General features: G+C 34.6%; 1 protein-coding gene across 1 annotated transcript; it reads left to right on the top strand.

Moving 5' to 3' along the window:
• The first annotated feature begins 6,807 nt into the window (after positions 1–6,807).
• On the top strand, positions 6,808–16,586 carry LOC128165504 (actin-like). Its single transcript, XM_052830112.1, has 3 exons — positions 6,808–7,023; positions 7,553–8,294; positions 15,700–16,586. Exons 1-3 carry the CDS (start codon positions 6,898–6,900, stop codon positions 16,437–16,439), a joined length of 1,608 nt encoding a protein of 535 aa, XP_052686072.1. The 5' UTR covers positions 6,808–6,897; the 3' UTR covers positions 16,440–16,586.
• The last annotated feature ends 2,266 nt before the right edge of the window (positions 16,587–18,852 follow it).

The raw sequence follows: 18,852 nt of genomic DNA, 5'->3' as shown, positions 1-18,852 counted from the left end.
ATGACCGTTTGTTTCAAAATGGAACGGGCGAGTCAGGCTACAATAATTTTTGACAGAATTGATTTTTATTCCCTCATGACAGAATTTAAAGTTTAAACTTGTCATAATCTCTGATTAATATATCTAACGAATATTGACTGTTATCGTTACTTTTCAGGCAATTCAACCGAGAGCTTTATTCGACAGGCACCTGCCATTGTATATTTTTCTAATAATTAAAAAATATAACCTCTATACTGTTAACGGGTATATATATTTATATTAAGAAAAAAAGATATAACGTCAGGTACATGTACCTGTGCTTAATTTGAAGAAGTCAGAATATTTCCCTGTCAAAATAATAAATGAATGGTTGTCATACTGATTTTTATCCAACAAGTCGTCAACAGGTTTTATTTATTTTATACGACTGAACAATAGTTTTTCATAAACTTGCCAGATAAACTATTTTTGAAGCACCAGCCAACTTTCTGCATGTGCAAAGTCATAGTTCTTTAAAAATATATATAATTCATCTCTATTATTTTAAGTTTTCAATTCCATTGTTTACCTCTAAATTAGAAACACAGGCAACTGACGTCATATATTTTCTCATAATTAAAAACAAATGCCCTCTACAGTAAAAATGTAAACATGCAATTTGAAAAAAGTAGGCTTACATCTACATGTACAGTCAAAGAATGGTTGATCTAAACATATAAATGGTACATTTGAAAAGGCATGCAAAAATTTGAATAGATAAAGATTTCTCAAGCATACTATTGATAGAGAAACACTTGTTAAAGTTCGGCTTTTATCAGACCTAGACTGGAATATGGTGATGTTGTGCGGAGCAACTGTATCAAGGAAAACTCCAAAGTGCTTAAACATGATTGTACAAATTGAGGCAACCAGGACATTAACAGGGATGAGAGTTAATTCTTCTAAAATCATTTGATATAGTGAACTTGGTTTGGAAACCTTACAATCTCGAAGGGATTAGAATAAACTAATTCTATTGTGCAAGATTATTTAAATGTTTTAGCATCACAATACATGATAGATTTAATTCAGTCATATTTTCCAGCTGTTCATGCATATAATCTTAAGTCGAGTGACCTTTTTTACTATCTACCACTATGTCGGACTTCTTATTACAATAGCTTTGTTCCGTCTACATGTAAATTATGGAATAATCTTCATGCAGAAACGAAAATTTCATCAACTTAATCTATTTTTAAGTAGAAACTTAAAAATCAAAATATACCAAAAGCTTACAAACACTTCCGTTTAGGCAATAGGAAAGAATATATTATTTTACTTCAATTGCGGAATAAAGTTAGTAATCTAAATGCTTACTTATTTAAGGATTTTTTAAATGATAAGAGTCGACGTTTATACTGTGGGACTGAATCTGAAGGAAATGTTATTTTTTTTTTGGATGTCCAAGATACACTCAACAAGGAGACGACCTTTTTAAACAACTTATTGACATTTGTGTACCTTTTCGTATTAAGTATATATCTTATGGTAGTTCTGATTTTTCATATAAATAAAATTGTAAAATTGTTTCACATGTTTATAGTTACAATGTATATTAAAGCTCCCAAGCGTTTTTGATTCTCTCAAGTTACAATACTTAAACATATTTAAGTATTATACATGTTTACTTACTTATTATATAGTTCCCTTTTATTTACTGTTCTTTTCAAATGTGCTGGATCATGAAAATCTCATCTCTGCAAGTATAAATGAAGGTGATAGGTTTGTTGATGTAGGTGTGAATGAACATGTCTACCAACAATATGTCTTAAAATCATATATGGTAAATGTTCAGATAATTATTTAATATTCAAGTATCCTTTGTCTTATATACACAAAATATCAATAATATTCTGTAAACTAGTAATATATATAACTAGAACATTACGCATAATTAAGCATTGGTTTAAAGTTTTACGCTCCCAAAATTGTCTTATGAAATCAATTTATGATTATGATCTGAAAAACATGTTATCAAGCTGGATTATTTTTGTCAAGAACACCCTATTGTCAAATGGTTTCGGTGATGTGTGGTATTACCCTGAGTCGGTAAATGAAAAAATGTTTTATGTATATTTTGAGCAAAGATTGTCAGATTGTTTTTACCAAAATTTAAGGGTAGAAATTGAAAATGCTCACCCTTTACGTCTATATAAATATCTATACTTGCCTGTACACCAGGCAGAGTATCTAAATCACATATTATATGATAAACATAGGAAAGCCTTAAGTAGACTTAGATTATCTTCACATCGTCTACGAATCGAATCTGGTAGATATGATAAAAAATGTCCTATTAATGAAAGGAAATGTATATATTGTAAATCAAACGATGTCGAAGATGAGTACCATTTTGTTTTGGTGTGTGATTTTTACACGGAGTTAAGGAAATTATATATTAAGAAATACTTCTATGTACGACCAAGTATGGCAAAATTTATTGATTTACTCAATTCTGATTCTATATTTATGTTAAAAAAACTGGGTAAATATGTGTACGAATCTTTTAATAAGAGGGACAACTTCACCATCAGACGTGAATAAGCGTAAATCAAGTTTATATATAACTACTGCTTTGTTGATCTTTTCGATATTATTTCATCCACTTTATACCTTTTATATATATTTATATAACCTGCCTTCCACCTGTACCCACAATTATTGTAAAGTATTGTTAAATTGTATGCTATGGCAATGTATGTAATGTATACGCCAATAAACTACTACTATATTCTTATGATCATAGATCATTTTATAACACCACTTCTGGACTTTGTATGTTTGAAAGGGTCTACATAGGCTATGTCTGTTATCCAATCCTTTTGAATTTCAATAAAAAACGTTTAAATTAAATCAGCAATGTAGGTGCCTGTGATGGGAAGGTCAACCATCTACTCCAACGCTGTTGTATGATCTTCCACTACATATTTCTATTTAAAAAAATGCAATTTACCAATTTATTGACGAAAACAATTACCGTTAGTAAATTTATTCTAAATTTTTGTGATCAAAGCAATTTAGAAACTATTAAAGCAAAATTATTTTATGGTGATCTTTAAAAATTAGGTTGCCAACTTGCTACCGATTCCATGAAGTAGAATTGTTTATGCCAAGAAAAATTGGCGATTTGATGATATTTAGTTACATCAGAAGTTATCCTAACGGAACAAATAAAACACTAAAATATATCGGCTTTCGAGATATATTGTTACTACAGCATTGTTCATGAAAGAGTACATGTTAGCTTATCATCATTTTGTAAACTGCTATTGGCTGGATGGGTGTGAATATAAAATTCAGATAATCACAGTTTTAACAAACTCAGTGGGTGCAAAAACGAAAATCACAATATAACATACTGTAAATTTTGTATTTACACCCACCCAGAAAATTTGCAATGAACAATATCAAAGTTTCAATTTACTGGGTGAATGTAAAACCACAATTAAACAATGTGACGTATTGTAATTTTCTTAATAATTTATATTTGTACACTTATCCAGCGAGTTTGAAAAAAGGAGTGTTATTGAATTGAATAGTTTAACGTGTAACCATGTATACAAATACATGTATTCTTAAAAAACATCTTTTTTAACATATAGATATCACACAATACAGCGATACGCAATAGTTTATTATGAATAAAATAGTTATTACATATTTAAAGGGATAATATGTAAATTCGAAAAAATAATCATTGAAGTCTCATTTTTCTAATTTTTTGCCCCCCCCCCCCCCCCCCCCCCCAATTTGAATCATGTGAACATGTAAATCTAAAGAATGAATATGTAAAAACTGATCATTTTTAATTAAATAAACTCAAGTTATAAATATTGATTCGTTAATTTGTGCTTCTTTGCTGTTGAATTTTGAACCGGTTTCATGATCAAAATTCAACGATGCGGGTCAATTTTCAACGGATTAGGGTCTTTATTCAACACCTTTCGTCTCAATTTTCAACGTTGTAAAATGACCCCCGGGTCAATTTTCAACCCGGGTCAAAATTCTTCGTTACACCGGCACAGTCAATTATCATACTGATAGGTAGATATTTTCCCGTTCTCTAATGTAATACAGAAAATCGTCTTAAAAATTTTATAACGTCGTATGCTATTGGGTCCATTTCAACTGATGGCGTCCAAAATGCAACATGATATCACAACAAACGCATGTCAAACGCATATTCATTTTATATTCAATTGTACATCAAACAAAATATTAAGAAAACCTTTTATAGGGTCCTTGGATAGCTTATGTAACAATTCTAAAAATCTCTATAATAAAGAAAAGTTTATCAGGCTAATATGTAATGAATGTGATACTGTTATTGAATTTTTGCAAACTACATTATAGTTGTATTCAACCAAAGACATAATTTATTTATGTCTCTGGTTCAACTAAATGATACTGTAATAGGCTAAAATATTCATCTTTTATCAGTTTATATAAATATAAACTATCATTTAGAAACAATCTCTCCTTTTGTATGTGTATATGTGTTGTAGTGTTTTTTTTTCTTCTTTTATTTTGTTATTACCTTTGTATGCCCAAAAGGGCCCAGAATTTGGAAAAAAATAAAATTATGTATCTTATCATATTATGTGTGGATCAGATTAAGGGGGGGGGGGGTTGGGTGGTTCCACCCCCCACCTGGAAAAATCTACTTTCTTATATTATATAAATATTTAATTAATCAAAGATGCAAATTTAGAGTCTCAACTGAGTCTCAGCTGTCCGAGTACAAGCAAGTTATTAATTAATTTGCGTTAAGTTGTAATGTCAATGCTCGAATAAATTACACACAATATTATAATACAATATAGTGGTATATGTGTCAAGCATAAGTAAGAGAAAAAAATAGTTATAAGACAAAAAGTGGAAGAAAAGCTGGGTGATCGTGTAGAATACCGAGTTTAATTGGAATTCAGTACGCGAAGAATAATAACAAATTCTAAAATAGTTTTGACTGGACAGCAGACTTGCTCCTGGTTGTACAAAATAAAAGTGCTTTCTTTTTTTCAATGTTTTAAAGTTTAATTTGATGTCGGCAACAGTTCCCTAACTTTTAATGTATTTAGTTGTGACAATACATAATAGGTGGAAATTATTTACGTAAAGTTGAGAGGGATTTGCACTCGACAATAAAATGAAATTCGTACGTTCCATACAGTTGGTCCAGTCAACGATTGCGTTGACTTATTTTTGTCTACCCCTATACTGAAAAAGATCAGAAATTAGTAATACCGGTATGTATATATCTAATTAAATTGAATAAAAACCGCGTTACCAATTTTCTAAAAAGATTTTGTGGATAAATTATTACCTAGCCTCTCATTGTTGAGCTGCTGGGCTACTTCATATCATTGGATGGATCAAACTTTGGAATGAATATGCCACGCACACTGATGCTTTTTCTCTTCCTGATTCTCATGAATGGGTAACACTGACATCGATCCGTGTACATTTTCTTGCAGGTCAACTGCCTATTTATATTGTTGATTCCAGCTACGGACGTAAATAATCAGTAACCACCGAGTGAATATTTCAATGTCGGCATAAGTGTTAGTTTTCAATGTGACATTTTTATCTTGAATAAAACAAACCATTTAGGAATTTCATTAATTACAAATGTTAATTGATGTGAGATGTAAAACTGAGGACTAAATAGTCAAGCGTTGCCGACTGATTTGATATTTCATTAACGGAATGGAACTGTTGAGGTATTTGCTTTGATAGTAAGAACTGTGTTATCTAAACTATATAAGTATTTAAGTACATGTAAATATTATAATACACCCGTGTCCAACACATGCATTTACATTCGTAAAATCTTTCTGGCGGAGCTCCCAAATTCAGCGCTGAGGGAGGGGGGGGGGGGTGTTTCGTACTTTTAAAGGGACGCGTTCTAATTTCAGACTGCAGACTGGCTTTTTTGGCAGTTTAATATAGAATTTCTCAAGGAAGAGGAAGAAGAAAGGTTGGGATTTCCTCTTGGGAAATATTGCGGAATTTTATAGGTGCTATTATGAGATTTTTCAAAGAAGGAAAATTGTCCACATACCAGCTGAGCAAATAGTTATACAACAGGGAAAATATAACCATGTTTAAATAAATATTGATATTACAAATATGTATAAATGAAATAAATGAATCTACAGAGAGAGAGAGAGAGAGAGAGAGAGAGAGAGAGAGAGAGAGAGAGAGAGAGAGAGAGAGAGAGAGGGGGTACAATATAGGAATATTAATGTGTAAATTGAGACATCCATCTGAACAAGCAGAAACATACAAAAACCAGAATTATTTTTACTAAACTTTTACGAATATTTTTGACACTAAACAGAATTCCTGCATTTACATAGAACGCTCACTGGTGCACAAAATAACATCAAAAGAAAAAGTCCAAGCATAATTGGTTGACCAAAAAGAAAAGTTTAAATACTCTTGATTTTGTATACAAGGTAAGCGTAGGAGCCGCTCTTTAAAATTATACATGTTCTACGCTGTAAACACAGTGTCACCAAAAGTTCTAAACTCGTTTAGATGTAAAGTGAGTAATTATGTCTGCCATAAATAAATATGATATGACCGTAAGGCCCAGGTAAACACAAGATAACTATCGGTTCTAATCTAAATAAATTGATACAAAGGATATCTCAATTATGTAGTCACTCGATCGGCGATTTTATTGTACTCCTTATAAGGCGATGAGTAAGTCCTTATATGGCAATGGGCCGGGGACAACGAGCGCGATTTCGCGGAACAGGGCGTGAGAGTGCGGATATAAGGTCAGTTTTACTACGAACTCGCTCACTCTGACCAGAGAAACCACAGCGTACAGATCTACAACCAGACGCACCATTCCAATTACTAATCACAATGGGAGACGAAGATGTTGCAGCTTTAGTTATTGATAATGGATCCGGAATGTGCAAGGCCGGATTTGCCGGAGACGATGCTCCCAGAGCTGTGTTTCCTTCCATTGTCGGACGCCCCAGACATCAGGTAGATAAAATAATCAAGAAAAAAAATCGAAAGTGTTCTCTCTATTTCATTAATGATTTTATTCATATAAGTATAAGGGAATTCTGTATCCAGATACTACTTTCACCTATCACATGTATCTACATGATAGTAATGCTGGTCATGACAATACATGATGGCATATATATATTGTATATGGTTTTATTGTGAAATATGTGTATATACCGAAAAAAGGGCATCGGATTGATATTTGAATTATTTTGGCAATATCACATAACCAAGTGTTCAAAAGGGGGCGTTTCTAGCGTGACTTAATATACCGGTATGTTATCAGCCAGAGGGGATATATCATTACTGGTTAATGAGAAAAGTATGGCTTATCTCAAGATACTTATACGCACTATCATGTAGTATGGTTAAAGTTTTTATTCCAACCTAAACGCTTTGATTTCAAAAAACACGAGGAAACACCATTACATGTTTATATATACATCATTAAAATAACACGTTTCTGTTTGAGCGTAAATTTACAACATCTACTTTCTTTCAGGGTGTGATGGTTGGTATGGGACAGAAGGACAGCTATGTAGGAGACGAGGCCCAGAGCAAGAGAGGTATCCTCACCCTCAAGTACCCCATTGAACACGGCATCGTCACCAACTGGGATGACATGGAGAAAATCTGGCATCACACCTTCTACAATGAACTCCGTGTGGCCCCAGAGGAACACCCCGTCCTCCTGACCGAGGCCCCACTCAACCCCAAAGCCAACAGAGAAAAGATGACACAGATCATGTTTGAGACCTTCAACTCTCCCGCCATGTACGTCGCCATCCAGGCCGTACTGTCCCTGTACGCTTCCGGTCGTACAACCGGTATCGTACTCGACTCCGGAGATGGTGTGTCTCACACTGTCCCTATCTACGAGGGTTACGCCCTTCCCCACGCCATCATGAGATTGGATCTCGCTGGACGTGATTTGACCGATTACCTCATGAAAATCCTCACAGAACGTGGCTACTCTTTCACCACCACAGCCGAGAGAGAAATCGTCAGAGACATCAAGGAGAAACTGTGCTATGTTGCTCTGGACTTTGAACAAGAGATGGCAACTGCTGCTTCATCCTCATCTCTAGAGAAGAGCTATGAACTACCCGACGGTCAGGTCATCACCATTGGCAACGAGCGATTCAGGTGTCCAGAGGCTCTATTTCAACCATCTTTCCTTGGAATGGAATCGTCTGGTATTCATGAAACCACATACAACAGTATCATGAAATGTGATGTTGATATCCGTAAAGACTTGTATGCTAACACCGTATTATCTGGTGGTACCACCATGTATCCCGGTATTGCTGACCGTATGCAGAAAGAAATCACATCTCTTGCACCACAGACAATGAAAATCAAAGTCATTGCCCCACCAGAGAGGAAATACTCCGTCTGGATCGGTGGTTCCATCCTTGCTTCTCTCTCCACCTTCCAACAGATGTGGATCAGCAAACAGGAGTACGACGAATCCGGTCCATCCATTGTCCACAGGAAGTGCTTCTAAATAGCAGACTCTGAACAAATTCATTATGTGCAATAAATTAAACTGTAATATATGCGGAAAGCATGAGAGGGATGAATGATTGTTAAAGTGTTGTGTGCGACTTTAAGTTAGAAAAATAAAATATAAAAAATCGATACAATTTAATTGTTTTTAAAAGTATTATAGAAAATCAGGCGGATGCCTACTTGAGAATGAAGTACAGGAAAGATGAATTATACTGCAATAAAACCAGAAATGTAACATTAGTATACTAATAAAAATAGTAAAAGGGATTATAGAAGTGACAATTTTTGTAATCCTAAGACGATCGAGGAAAATAATGGTTCATATGGCGTTAAATAATAAACAATTGAATATTTGTTATAAAGGGGGATAAAGATTCTGCTATTTGCAAAAAAAAAACCAAAAACCAAAAAACCAAAAAAAAAAAAACCAACCAAAAAACCCAAAAACATATATTTAAAAAAATTATTACACTGGATAACATAGATTAATTCAACACGTCCTCGATCTCTGGGATTGATCGTATAAAGAAAGGCGAACAATTATTAGACATTATCATCATCAACGTGCCATAAATCGGCTACTATGACACGACCTGTAGACCTATATATCTAATCCGGGTGCCACACCATTCAGTTATCTGTAGAGAAGATTACAGTGTGTCACGGGTATCGTCCCACACAGGTATCGGGGACACCTCACTCGACCTTTGAAAGAAGGCAAGGTAGCCGCGGTCTTTTTATTATACTCAGGTTTAAAATCCCTCTCCATCTTATATGTAAATGGGGCCAGTGTTTTACAAGGGAGGGGGTGTTTCCAATGTCAATATTTGGTACATGTAGCTATAAAGATTCGGTGACTTTGTGTGGAGCCTGGTCTCCGTAAAATGCATGTTTCATTCATGATTCTATTTTTGTCTACTCCTACAATGCCCGCTATCTGTTTTGTATAAGCCCTGCATTCAGACCATTTCGTTCGCCATGTGGCTTGTAACAGATGGCTGCAGACCAGACAGTTGTACAAGCGCGTTCAGTCTAATCAATCATTGACGTGGATAAGTAATGATAAGTATTGATGAAAATGGCTCTCAGGTGTGCGTCATAATGTCGGCGCCGTAATGTGCATTGTCAGGTGTCTGTCGCAAACACCTGAATCCACGTCCTTCATATACATATATTGACAGGTGTATACGCCATTAGCAAACGGGACACTATGCAATAAACAACCAGTGTCTGTACGTTATAATGGCTATAATTACATGTAGATTCGTACAGATCCATACCCATTTTATCATCTCTTTTGCCTAACACGTGGTCATTCTCTTCAACATCCAAGTTTCTTTTAATGTTAGACAGTATTCTCACGTTATGGTGAATAGTCCAAGATCTGTTTCAATTAACGACTGACTGTAAGATAAATCAGTAGATGAATATGTTTATGTATGTATGTACAGGCAGGAAAACTGTATTATGGTCGAACCACGATCCACAAGTTAATATACCATTTGAAAGAAGTTAAACTGAAAGATGCAGGGATTTTTGAAAAACATGGCAAACTTCCAAACATCTCTCTTGAAATAAATGATATAGATTTCGGTATATGTTTTTCCCCCTTTTTTCATAGAGAGATTACCGAGTTTTAGCCATTGGATAATTCATTAGAAGTAACATGCAGTATTAGTGGAAGTTGCAGGTGGTATTAGTGAATGATAATTCAGGTGTGTGTAACATCGTGTAACTCTCTAGATCTGCTGAGACCACGAAAGGAAACTGGAAGGAGATCATATGACTGCAGAACACAAATTCATCCTGATCTGATAAAGTAAATTACCTGGTACATGTTTATACAGTTATATAACAGCACTTGTATTTGATAACATAAACGTGTATACAACACATAACCAAGTTCTAGCTGACTCATCACTTATGCGAATGATTCTTATGATGCTAGGTCAATAAGAATTTGTCGAAGAAACTCCGTTGTCGAGGTGATTGTTTAGACATATTTATAACAATTCGAATGACTCGGTCATTTTCAGTACGTGCGTATATATGCATGGTGATGCATTTGAATTAGCAGTTCATAAGCAAACTCATCTCCACCATCCCCAATAAAAAGGAAATGAAGGAGAAAGTGGGTGTTTTAAACTCACTTTTCTTTACATACCAAAACTGTGTATACATGTAGTTTGTGACATATCACTGTTCGGAACGGGTTAAGGAATACCTTGATTTAACCATCTTCGAAAAACGATATACATGTACATGATGTGTAATGACAGTCAATATCTGAACAAAAAATGCTTTGATTTTCGTTTGCTGCAATAGGCGCCAATAAAATACGCAGAATGAGCTTACATATGTAAAATTCCACAGTTATATGGTTCATATTTGGTTGGTCGCACCTGGTAATAATATCCTTACCAATGAAGACTGAAGCGGCGTGCATAAATTATACCTTTCACGGCCAAAAAATTCTGCATCGTTTCGTATTATGTGTGTAGATCTATGATCTATATACGCATAACTAAATACATTAACGTCTTGTTAAAGCAATATGAACTGTATATTTTAGAGATTTTATTTTGCTGCAAAAACCTGCTAGTGGGATAAGTCTGCCTGTAACTTAAATTTTTATGATAGATTAGATTTGAAAAAATCATTAATTTTAGTCAGAAAAAATGATTTCACTTATAAGGAATATATAGCAGATCAGAACGACAATAATTAATTTTTGCTCCAATGAAGGCTTCTCAATGGCTTTTCCCACAAAAACAGAGCTGACATAAATTTTAAAACCATGATATCTTTTGTCATTTTAGTAAAAAAAAAACCATTTTCTTTTTAAAAAGAATTCAGCATGAAAATTGCAGATCATATTGCTTTAATCATTATGTGTGCAAACTATCCGCGTTTATTTAATGACGGTTTAAAAATGATAAATATTACATACCAACAGTATCGCTATCATAAGTAGATTAAAAAGAAACACCGATTAGTGTGAGACTACATTTAACGACTTCGAATATTTTTTTCTTTCGTTTTTTCATTTGTATCCTTTCTATTTACTTTTATTTGTATATATTCAATGTGTTCACTTTGACCTTAATGTAGGCTGAAGGCTAAATGATGCTTTATTATATTTTTAAAAGGAGGTCGGTTTTTACCACGATAGCATACCCTTTTTTAACCAAATTCTTCACCAACTCAAGAATGAGAAAATCCAACGTCTGGTTCTTTTTAGGGACTAAGATACATTTACGAAAGGAGTTGATCGTAATATAAAGGAAAGTAATTAGTATTGTTATACTTTCATGTTAAATACTGAAATCTGATTGGTTAAGACGCAGTTAATAATATTTACTATTACCCTCAGCGTTAGCAACGCACTTGGCAACGGGTAACATTAAAAAATGTTACATGCGCGAAAATTATGCGCGTACGGTTCGCTGTAGAATTCACGTTATTCCTATATAAAAGCAGTAAAATTTTCTTAAAAATTTTAAAAAAGACATTCAGTATAACAAAATAAATAGTGCCTGTTTGGGAGGATAACAGTTGAAATTGACACCCCTCGAAAACCATTGTCAACCTCCGCTTCGCGTCGGTTGACAATGGTTTTCTCGGGGTGTCAATTTCAACTGTTACCCTCCCAAACAGGCACTATTTATATAATACTACATTATAATTTTTCTACCTTGTATGTCATTTGTATTTTGTTTATTTTGTTCAATTTCATAATTTATATCGAAACAATATCTTAAAAAAATATAAGTAAAAGTAAGTTTTTAAAATTTGATTGCGCAAAAAATGGAAATTATTGTCGGTCACCTTAATATGTAAGTAAATTGTTGTTTTAAAAAAAAACGAACTGCTTCAAACGCGTAGGTGATCCAAACTTTTATCTTGAACATATTACGCCAACACACCGAAATATTTGTGGGATCACTGCTTTTGTCACCAGGAAGTTTAGAAGAGTAGGGCATTCTTGCACATGAACTTCCCTCTTGAACGATTATTTTTCTTAATGAAAAAAACCCCCATTATAATCATAAATTCATTGTTGTCTTTTGATGCCACGTTAATTTGAAATAAATAAGATAACGTTGTTTATTAGGCGTTTTTTAATTACCTGATGTGGAAAACAAATCACCTGTATGCGTCCTAATGAAAGATGGCTTATCTATCTGCTTAACATTACATTTTAAATTTGTAGAGTCGCATTCCGTACATTCCGTGATTTTGATTGTTCATGAAATAAGTAATCCACGCACAGTAAATCTCATGTGTATAAAAAAAGACATTTTTAACGGTCTGGACATTATGCGTACTTGAATAGATGCATCAAACACTGAAAACCTGCTTGATCATACGTTTGATGGCAGTTCAAGAATGCATAAATTCAGTTGCAGACAAATTGCTTTAATTAGTCAGATCTAAATTTTCTCTTGTTAGAAACTGTATGTAGAATATTTGGTTCTATGAAAATCTACAGAAGAAAGTTATACTCAGTGGATGCCAATAAATCTACTAACCACGTTTTAGGACCCCTAACCTTAACTTAAATTTACGTTCGAAAATTTTACAATCAAATGTTAAAACCCGAGAGTGCTTCAAAAGCAGATCTTTTAATCTACAGTATAATTATTTGAAATAGTTCAATTCATTTATACTGTTTTTTTGGCACACAAAAGATGCCGACATCTCCCGCATATGTTTAACAATGGTCAGGTACATCGACCGGCCGGCAAGAAACGTCACTTTCAATGAAACCATTTGAATTCTGTTGTTTAGGACTAACACTGCCTTACAGGCACGTAGCACGGGGGGGGGGGGGGCAGGGGGCGGGGGGGGGGGGGGCTCCCCCCCCCACTTTTTGCGCGGCAAAGATATTTCTTAAATTTACATACAAAAAATTGAATTAACATGGAGTCCCCCCCCCCCCCCCCCACTTTTATGGGACCATGTAAAAAATTGAATTGAAAATATAGGAAGGATCAGTGAAATGGTTGTAGTTAAAGGTATACTAGTCTCCCCCCCCCCCCCCCCCCCCCCCACGGATTAGGATTTTTATTTTAGAATTTTGGAACTTTTTTTTTTTTTTTTTTTCTTTTTTTTTTTTGCATTTAAGATTTTCAAAAACGATGCTACGTGCCTGCCTTATTTTTAGTCTACATTAAGTTTGCTCTCTTGGGCCTTCATCAATTGTGCATACTGAAAAACCAGTTTACAATTACGGTGCAGATGTAAATTCATTTTATATGTGAACAATGTTAATGAACGATATGTTAAAAAAAAAAAATCATTTTTTATAATATAATCAAATGTTTGAAACCGTATGTATAGGGCCACATACGTCCGAAATCTACGCTCTCTATAAAACCCCATCCCAGAAAACAAAGCATAACCTGCCGAAATCCAGGTTAAAGTTTTTATGAGAACATATTAGGGGAGTTATTAAGTCCTTCCTTTAATATAATAATACTTGTGTAACAGCAGTTTAAGATGCTTGGTTAAACACTCATAATCATAAAACGCCAACAAACCCATAAATTTCTACGATTTTGAAAAAAACAAGTTAACTCATAAATTATCTGATTGTTCGTCGTAATCATACACACCTTAGGGTTTGTTATGTTTTTTTTTTCTTTTAAAATGATGCATATGTCAACAACTTATAATATTTAATTAGTAAACAGATAATATCTGATCAAGCCCGATTGCTGTCCTTTATGAGCCCCGAGACACAGTTACTTGTGTATACCTGTAGATATAATGCTGACACGTCACAAATTCGTCATGCATAAATATATTCTCCCATAGGTAATTAATTCGCCACTCAGGTGTATACAACTACACATTCATAGTTTTTGACGCATTCGCTCAGGATTTTTTTATCTTCGCACAAAACAACTCCCTACGGGTGCAAAAGATTTAAAACATGACCATATAAGGCGATCCGTCACACTCGAGCACAAAGGTATTTAAAGAGACGCACAGTTTGACATTACCATTCAGAAAAGAATTTCAACTCGCTTATAGACTGAAAATAATTCAGTAAAACTTATCATAATGGGAGAGGAAGATGTTGCAGCTTTAGTTATCGACAATGGATCCGGAATGTGCAAGGCCGGATTTGCGGGAGACGATGCTCCCAGAGCCGTGTTCCCCTCCATTGTCGGACGTCCCAGACATCAGGTAAATCATACAAAATTCTATTTTTACTAGATCTTGGATTTTTCTTTAATGGCTATCTTTTACATTTTTTGAAAGTAATGGTGTATTAATTGATGCCTTCTTCTAAATTTGTTTCATTGTATGTAATACATATTTCGCAGAGCAAGATTGAAAACTGAGAAAAAAAATTGAATCAAATATATTTAGTTTTGGAAAGTTTGGGTGTGGCACCTGAACACGTGTAGCACAAATTTTCATGAGAGAGAGAGAGAGAGAGAGAGAGAGAGAGAGAGAGAGAGAGAGAGAGAGAGAGAGAGAGAAAACCAAGGAAGCTTTTAATAATTCTTGGGCTTTTTCGTCTATTTTGATATACACGCCCGAGTCAGCATAAAGGCAGCACTTTTTGGACATCCGGAATTTAATATTATCATTATTTTTTTAAAATACCGGTCGTAAAAGACATATTTGACCTGATAAAAAAACACATTTTTAAAATACATTATATCCTGCGTGGCGAATGTACATGTACGTTGATTTGATTACATTAATAATGTGTTACACAAGTTATGGAGCCATGCCAAAACTTTCAAAAACTTGAACCCTGAGATGAGTTTCATCTTTCAGTTAATTAATATCTGAAAGAAGTATATTACATATTCGAATAAATTATTAATAAAACTTCAAAATTATTTTTACAGGGTGTGATGGTTGGTATGGGACAGAAGGACAGCTATGTAGGAGATGAGGCTCAGAGCAAGAGAGGTATCCTCACCCTCAAGTACCCCATTGAACACGGCATCGTCACCAACTGGGATGACATGGAGAAAATCTGGCATCACACTTTCTACAATGAACTCCGTGTGGCCCCAGAGGAACACCCCGTCCTCCTGACTGAGGCCCCACTCAACCCCAAGGCTAACAGAGAAAAGATGACACAGATTATGTTCGAGACCTTCAACTCTCCCGCCATGTACGTCGCCATCCAGGCCGTACTGTCCCTGTACGCTTCCGGTCGTACAACCGGTATCGTACTCGACTCCGGAGATGGTGTGTCTCACACAGTCCCCATCTACGAGGGTTACGCCCTTCCCCACGCCATCATGAGATTGGATCTCGCTGGACGTGATCTTACAGACTACCTCATGAAAATCCTCACAGAACGTGGATACTCTTTCACCACCACAGCCGAGAGAGAAATTGTAAGAGACATTAAGGAGAAACTGTGCTACGTTGCTCTAGACTTTGAACAAGAGATGGGAACTGCTGCTTCATCCTCATCTCTAGAGAAGAGCTATGAACTTCCCGACGGTCAGGTCATCACCATTGGCAACGAGCGATTCAGGTGCCCAGAGGCCATGTTCCAGCCATCTTTCCTTGGAATGGAATCTTCTGGTATCCATGAAACCACGTTCAACAGTATCATGAAATGTGATGTTGATATCCGTAAAGACTTGTACGCTAACACCGTATTATCTGGTGGTTCCACTATGTACCCTGGCATTGCTGACCGTATGCAGAAAGAAATCACAGCTTTAGCTCCTAGCACAATGAAAATCAAGATCATTGCTCCACCTGAGAGAAAATACTCCGTCTGGATCGGTGGTTCAATTCTTGCTTCTCTCTCCACCTTCCAACAGATGTGGATCAGCAAACAGGAATACGATGAATCCGGCCCATCCATTGTTCATAGGAAGTGCTTCTAAGCATTCATTCTATACATTATAGACTCATTTCTTTATCATATATGGAAATCAGATCATAATGTTTCATCTTTTTATATTTTTTTATTTTATTATACATGAACGTTATACTATTGTTACCAATATTTTAATAAAGCTTATAAATACTAATTTAAGATTCTCTGTGTTAGCCTCTGAAAAGTCGTATTTCTTGCAGTTAATGTTTAGCCAAATAAGGGACCCATACGTTGTCTAAGTGTCAATGTAATTTATACTTCTTCCTCTCACTCGAAAATAAGAGTCATATTATTAAATTTGTCTTTTTTGTAATGAAATGATGTTCACTACAAGAAGACACGAATTGTATAAACTAGAGGATATTGATATAATTCGCTACTACTAGGAGTTTTAAAGACGTTTAAATATAAGCTGGCATTTACTATAAGATTGGTTTTCATCAAATTTTCTAGACAACACTGGTATGACACTCGTTACCTCAGTAAGTAAGGGTCTTTGTAAAGAACATAGGGGGTATGACGCAGCCCTCGTGTCCTCAGGTATATGACACACATTTCTGGTTGACCCCCGTCTCCACTTGACGAGAACATCACGTGATGTCTGCATGGGTTACCCTCGTGGTTTTTTTATGTGGATTTTCAAAAATACAAAAATTTCTTTCAGTTTGCTTTTATCATTTGTTGAATACTCTTGGTTTTATATGCTACTTTAATTTGACGTCAAAGACACCTTGTCACTGGCTTTACTTTTGTAAACTTCCAACAAATGTACTTCCTTCTGCCAAAAACTAGAAAATCTACATCATTGGGGTAATTTTCCTACCTACATGTATCATGATGAACTTAAAAAAAGCAACGCGAGGACAAAATATTTTTTTTTTGGATTTATACAGTCGCAATTTTGAACACCAAAGAAACTACATGTACACATACTTTACACATACTACATGTACACATACTTTACACATACTACATGTACACATACTTTATATCTTGAGAATAAGTTAAAAAATGCGTCGCTATTCCTATTTATCATATATTCCCAAATTATTCATTGAAAAACAAGAATGCTCGATAATCACAAATGACATTGGACGATTTACGCTCTACTTCCTCTCTCTTGACTTTTCAACAGACATGTTTTACACCAGTTGATGGTGAAACGAGTCGAGCTTCTCGTCAAAAGATTTGAAAAAATATTTTTTTTCAGTTTTGGAATGCAATAAACATGCATATATCACGTGATATGTTGACTTGTGACCATAAAAGGCAATGCTGTTTTTAATTGGATGTTTAAAAAGTTTGTCTTTTCAGGTTCTGAAAAGATCATAGATTAGGACATTTCTACAACTGGTTTTAATTTCTTTAACATATTATTCACATGAGTGTATAATGCATTTCAACCTCGCATTTAACATTTTTTCCATTCGCTTTGACTACAAATAAAGTGTTTTTGTTTAATGCGGGTAAATTAACTTCCACTCAGTAATTTTTCCTCTATTTCTTAGAAAATTGATTGTTTTATAAAAATAAACTGACAAAACCGAAATCTTTGCAAACGAATAAAACATAGATGTAAAAGTGAAAAAATGAGTGTTAACGGATCATGTTTTGCGAAGTGTAAAAATAAATTTTAAAAGCAATCATAAAGCCCTTCACGTCCCGACCAAAATTATCACCTGATAATACTCAAAAAATGATTCCTTATTCTTGTAATGCTAATTTTGTGGCATTACACATTACTAGCATTACTTTGAAAACATGTAATGCATTGCAATGCATTACCATTACATTTAGCATTACCCCAAGCCTGCTACACATCTCATTAAGACATTAATACTTGTGATTGAAAATGAACTTTCTATATTTCTCAAATGAAGTGTTAAACTAATGTAAAACATACCGCTTTTATCAAAATACTAGTAACTGTAGCCAAATTGAAATAATGATTAGATCGTTTTCTGAGGGACAAAGAAGAATTATTTCATTTTAGGTACGTTTACTCCTCTTCTTAAAAGCATTAACGTTTAATTGATTCAGAAATTGATGTAAACCTCCCTGTGGTGTTTTATACGTGCTAATGTCACGAGTAAAATGCATTGTTTTTCGCAGTTCTGACTTTAAAACTTTTTTTGCGACCTCTTTGTCTCTAGCAATTGACGATCGGCACGTTACACTGAGATACAGCTAGGTCATCACTAGATGTGAAGGTAACTTTGGTAACTATAACAACTTGGAAATCTGACGTCAACCCGTGCAGTCCTTGGAATATTTCGTGCTGTCAATCTAGCTAAAATTTTGATCGATCAAGAAATATTCCAGGCAAAGTCAACTTAAAAGTATAAAAAAAAGATACAAATAAACTATTTATACATGTCATTATTATATTTTTGGTACTACCTGTTTATTGCCTGATACTT

This window comes from Crassostrea angulata, chromosome 10 (genome assembly GCF_025612915.1).
Source record: "Crassostrea angulata isolate pt1a10 chromosome 10, ASM2561291v2, whole genome shotgun sequence".
Classification (NCBI taxonomy): domain Eukaryota; kingdom Metazoa; phylum Mollusca; class Bivalvia; order Ostreida; family Ostreidae; genus Magallana; species Magallana angulata.
The sequence above is the reverse complement of the archived record's forward strand: the minus strand, read 5'-3'. Positions and strand labels throughout refer to the sequence as shown.

Bases quoted from the DNA above. Each gene is read 5' to 3' on its own strand.
- LOC128165504 (XM_052830112.1), top strand. From the start codon at position 6,898: ATGGGAGACGAAGATGTTGCAGCTTTAGTTATTGATAATGGATCCGGA. The intron at 7,024-7,552 runs GTAGATAAAATA...ACTTTCTTTCAG, and splicing joins TCGGACGCCCCAGACATCAG to GGTGTGATGGTTGGTATGGG. The intron at 8,295-15,699 runs TCCGTAAAGACT...CCTTCAACTCTC, and splicing joins CATGAAATGTGATGTTGATA to CCGCCATGTACGTCGCCATC.